This window comes from Grampus griseus, assembly GCF_964374135.1.
Source record: "Grampus griseus genome assembly, chromosome: 10".
Lineage (NCBI taxonomy): Eukaryota > Metazoa > Chordata > Mammalia > Artiodactyla > Delphinidae > Grampus > Grampus griseus.
This window is the reverse complement of record NC_139004.1, coordinates 37,870,268-37,875,348: the sequence shown is the minus strand read 5'-3', so window position 1 is coordinate 37,875,348 and position 5,081 is coordinate 37,870,268. Positions and strand designations below refer to the sequence as shown.

General features: G+C 50.8%; 1 protein-coding gene across 1 annotated transcript; it reads left to right on the top strand.

Moving 5' to 3' along the window:
* Positions 1-1,046: 1,046 nt before the first annotated feature.
* On the top strand, positions 1,047-3,094 carry CLPSL2 (colipase like 2; the record flags this gene model as incomplete). Its single annotated transcript, XM_082663494.1, is given in 5 exon segments — positions 1,047-1,130; positions 1,276-1,341; positions 1,727-1,796; positions 1,799-1,848; positions 2,999-3,094. Coding segments are annotated over 5 exon segments (366 nt in total).
* Positions 3,095-5,081: the final 1,987 nt, after the last annotated feature.

Below are 5,081 nucleotides of genomic sequence, written 5' to 3'. Positions count from 1 at the left end.
GGCTACCTGCAGCTCTCCCTGAACCCTCTTCCTTCCCAGTCTTCCTCTCCTTGCCCCCTCCATCTCGCCCCCATACTAAGGTGGGTGAATTATATACAATTTACAAATTCTTTGACAGTTAATTGACTCCTTAAACCTGGAAGACGTCTAGGTCTTAGAGGTCATCTGGCCTTACCTCCTGGCTGTTTTTTTTTGTGGTACGCGGGCCTCTCACTGTTGTGGCCTCTCCCGTTGCGGAGCACAGGCTCTGGACGCGCAGCCTCAGCGGCCATGGCTCACGGGCCCAGCCGCTCCGCGGCATGTGGGATCCTCCCGGACCGGGGCACGAACCCGCGTCCCCCGCACCGGCAGGCGGACTCCCAACCACTGCGCCACCAGGGAAGCCCTGGTTTTTTTTTCTTTTTTTTTTGGCCGCAGCCCAAGGCTTGTGGGATCTCAGTTCTCCCACCGGAGATTGAACCCAGCGGCCCCGAGTTTTAATCACTGGACCGCCAGGGAATTCCCATTGCCTCCTGATTCTTACAGAGGACGTGTCTGGGCCTGTGAGGGTATGAAAAACACCAGAGGGCGGGGCTGGCTTGTCCAAAAGGTCAGGGTGGGTGGGGTGGTGGGCAATTTGGTGCAGCGAAGGGCAGAGAGAGTCAGAACATCAAGAAGCAAGATGTTTCATTTCAGCATATAAATTTTGCATAATTTTTGAAAATAAAGTTTTAGTTTACAGTTTTAAGTTTTAATTTGCAAGTAATACATACGGATGGCCCTAGGGCCCCTAAAATCGATCATCTGGCCGGTCCACGCCTGAGTCAGGGTCTCATAGGAGCGCCTTTCCTAATTCCATCCTTTTGCCGGGGCCTGGGAGCCTCCTGGGCGCTAGAAAGGGCTTCTGCTGGTTTGGGCCTCCGCTCTGGAGTGGCCTGTGACCATTAACTCCCTCACCCTCCGCCCCCGGCCCAGGGCGGGCGCTGGGGGCACCGGGTCACGTGGCAGCGGGAAGGTTTATCCCCGCAGCCTCTCGGAGCCCGACGGGACTTCTGCTTCCCAAGCGCATGGCCTCGGCTCTCGCGATACTGGCGGCGATGCTGCTCCCCTGCTGGGACGCGTTCCCGCAAGTTAAAAAGGGGTCTACAAAGGTGAGCCAGGAGAGCTTTTGGAACCTTCCACTCTAGCAGAGGGCGGTGGTCGAGGTATCATCGTCTAGCCAGAAGGTGCCAGTTGGGTTTTGAGAGAGAAGAGGGGGATGGGGGGAACCACCCCATATTGGCGATTTCTTCTCAGGCTGGAAGCTTGATAGGTTCCCAAAGGACTTCAAAGCCCTGCTTCACCTCCCCGGTGGCTCTGGAGGGGAAAGAAAGTGGTCTTATAACCAGCACCATCCCCTCCCTCCCAACACCTGCTCCCGGACACTCGGTCTTGCCCGCCCAACTAAAGTGTGATCTGGGAGTATTTTCTCCCCCCAACAAAGGTCACCCTTTGGGACCCACAGAGCTGAGGGAGGCCCCCAGGAGAGGAGAAGCAGAGGGAAAAGTACTAAACTGCCACCCTTCCTCTCCCCCTGCTCCTCTGAGTACTGCTGGAGGGGTGCCGGGGGTGGGTGGGAGGTGGGGTGACCATCTCAGGGCTACTCTTTCTGGACTCCTGGGGCTTTGGCAATGTCAGGGACCCCCCCCCCCGACCCCTACACACAAACGCTGCCAGAGAGCTGGTGACTTAGGGCGGGTCCCCACAGACGAACGGGGCTAGGTGTTCCCACCACTCGGAGTGCTACAGCGACTGCTGTCTCATCAACTTGGACCACGGTGTGCCTTCTGTGTCCCTAGGGCCAGAATAACCATGATGTGCTTGCCCCAGGTGAGACTCGGGTGGGGCAGCCCCTTCTGGTATGTAGGGTGGGGATGGGTTAAAAAACCCATGTGGCTGCACCTGCTTTTTTTACCCTTTCCTTGGAGCAGCCTTTCCCCCTTCTCCACCTGGCAAACTCCTAATCATCCTGCAATAACAACTCCAGCCACCTCCTCTGAGAAGACTTCCCTCCTTGGAGCTCTGACACCCTTGGGACCCAGACCCTCAGCAGAGCATGTATCTTCCTGACTTCCCTGCCTTCCATCTGCCTCCGCCACTGGGCAGAGCTCTGCAAGGGAAGGATTAAGGCATATTCACTTTTGAACCCCTACCCACCCAGCTTAATGCCTGCACACAGTAGTACTCAACAAATGTTTGTTGCATGAATGAATATCTCTACCCTAACATCACTGCAGCAAAGCGGGTGGGAAAAGACCTCCCAACCCATCCCTACCTCCCTGCTGCTATGACCTAATTTCTTGAGCGGAGCTGCCGTGGCAGGCTCACAGTTTTGGGATTGGACCTGAGTTTAAACCCTGGCTTTTCCAGCCCCTGTCTTTGTGACCTCAGACAGATCACTTCTGCTCTCTGAGCCTTAGTTTCCTCATCTGAAAAATGGGGTTAAAGTACCCACCCCACCATGTCGTTGGGAAGAGTATATGGTCATGGCAGTGACAGTGCTCAATGGAGCATGGTTGTTATTAGCTGGTGGAAATGCAGGGAGCAGAATGCATTGTACATCTTGTTCTTGCTTGCCTTTTCTCTGGCCCTGGGCCCAAATCTTTCTACGGAGGATGGGCTCAGCCTCTATCTCCCTGTCTGGGGAGCTGCCATTGCCCAGGGAGCCAGTCAGGCCGCTCCTGTGGCCTAAGTCTACAGCTGAAGTGGCCAGAGGATCTTTTCATCATGGGCACTTGATCTACTTTATTTTGTCTATTTTCTCAAAATAACAAATGGGGTTACTATTATTATCCCCATTTGACGGATGCAGAAACTAAGACAAAGAAGCCTAAGGTCACAAAGTTATCAGCTGTAGAGCTGACAGCTCACGTCTGTCTCACTCCATCATTTATGATCTTGCTTCTGCTCCCCAAGGAGTTTAAACCCCCTTCTTTCCTGCACCTTGGTAACTCTCAACTCTCTTACCTGTTTTCCGCAGACCAAGGGCACCATGAACATCATATGCCCCGGCCAAGTAGGCTTAAGTTGCATACACAAGGACCCAGTCTGTACCCGCCGGTGCCATTTGATTTAGAGGATGCAGGCTGGTCACTGCCACCCCTCCCTCCCTCTCCTCCTTGGTGGGGGGGGGGGGGCATCTTGCTCAAAAGACATTAAAGTCACTTCCTGGCTCCGGCTTCTGTCTGCACTTCCTGGGAGAGGGAACTGGATAGGGATTGCTCCAGTCTGGGGGTAGCTGAAAGGGGAGACAGGAGGCATGATAGAGCTTCCCATGGGGTTTGGCCCTGTCTGGAGGCCTGGTGGCCTCAGGGCGGATCTGTGGGAGGGAACTGGCGTGTAGGGGTGAGAAGAGGCTGCGTCCAGGAAGGGCCAAGCCTTGGGAAGGAGGGCTATGTGGGAGGGGCACGGTTGAGGAATGTGCCTCGAGGGAGTATGTTGATGTGCTCATGGATGGGTATGTGGTAGGGGGGACTGAGAGGGGGATCTGAATGCTTTTCAAGGGGAACATGAGGGTGGAGATCATTGAGAGAGTGTTTATGAGAATGCGTGTGAAGCATAAATGCAAAAATGTCCATGCCTGTGGTGGGAAAGTGACCTGGTGCATTGATCTCTCCACGTTCTCTAATATCATCAGTTCCATTTTATGGATAAAGAAACTAGCTCACACAACTCAATGACAAAAAAGCAAACAACCCAATCGAAAAATGGGCAGAAGACCTAAATAGGCATTTCTCCAAAGAAGACATACAGATGGCCAATAGGCACATGAAAAGATGCTCAGCATCACTAATTATTAGAGAAATGCAAATCAAAACTACAATGAGGTACCACCTCACAGGGGTCAGAATGGCCATCATTAAAAAGTCCACAAATAACAAATGCTGCAGAGGGTGTGGAGAAAATGGAACCCTCCTATACTGTTGGTGGGGATGTAAATTGGTGCAGCCACTATGGAAAACAGTATGGAGGTTCCTTAAAAAACTAAAAGTAGAGTTGCCATATGATCCTGCAATCCCACTCCTGAGCATTTATCTAGAGAAAACTATAATTTGAAAAGATACATGCTGTTCACTGCAGCAGTATTTACAATAGCCAAGACATGGAAAAAACCTAAATGTCCATGGACAAATGAATGGATAAACAAGATGTAGTACATATATACAATGGAATACTACTCAGCCATAAAAAGAATGAAGTAATGCCATTTGCAGCAACATGGATAGACCTAGAGATTATCATACTAAGCGAAGTAAGTCAGAAAGAGAAAGACAAATACCATATGATATCACTTATATGTGAAATATAAAATACGACACAAATGAACTTATCTATGAAACAGAAACAGATTCATAGACATAGAGAACAGACTTGTGGTTGCCAAGGGGGGACAGTGGGTAGGGGATGGATTGGGATTTGGGGATAAACAGATGCAAACTGTTATATATAGAATGGATAAACAACAAGGTCCTACTGTATAGCACAAGGAACTATAATCAATATCCTGTGATAAAACATAATGGAAAAGAATATGAAAAAAGAATGTATATATATGTATAACTGCATCACTTTGCTGTATGGTAGAAATTAACATTGTAAATCAACTATACTAAAATGAAATACATTTTTTTTTTTTTTTTTTTTTTTGCACGGGCCTCTCACTGTTGTGGCCTCTCCCGTTGCGGAGCACAGGCTCCGGACACGCAGGCTCAGCGGCCATGGCTCACGGGCCCAGCCGCTCCGCGGCCTGTGGGATCCTCCCGGACTGGGGCACGAACCTGTGTCCCCTTGCATCAGCAGGCGGACTCTCAACCACTGCGCCACCAGGGAAGCCCTGAAATACATTTTAAAAAAATAAAATAAAGATAAAGAAACTGAGGCTCAGAGAGCTACGTGACTTGCCCAAGGTCTCACCATGGATTATCACCATGGGGTATTTTCTGCTGCAGTTATCCAAAACACCAACCCAAACTGGTCTAGATGCTGAGGGAATTCACTGGGGGTCGGAACTAGAAGTACAGTAGCAGCCTGTCCTCAGGTCTGGCTGAATCCAGTAGCTCCAT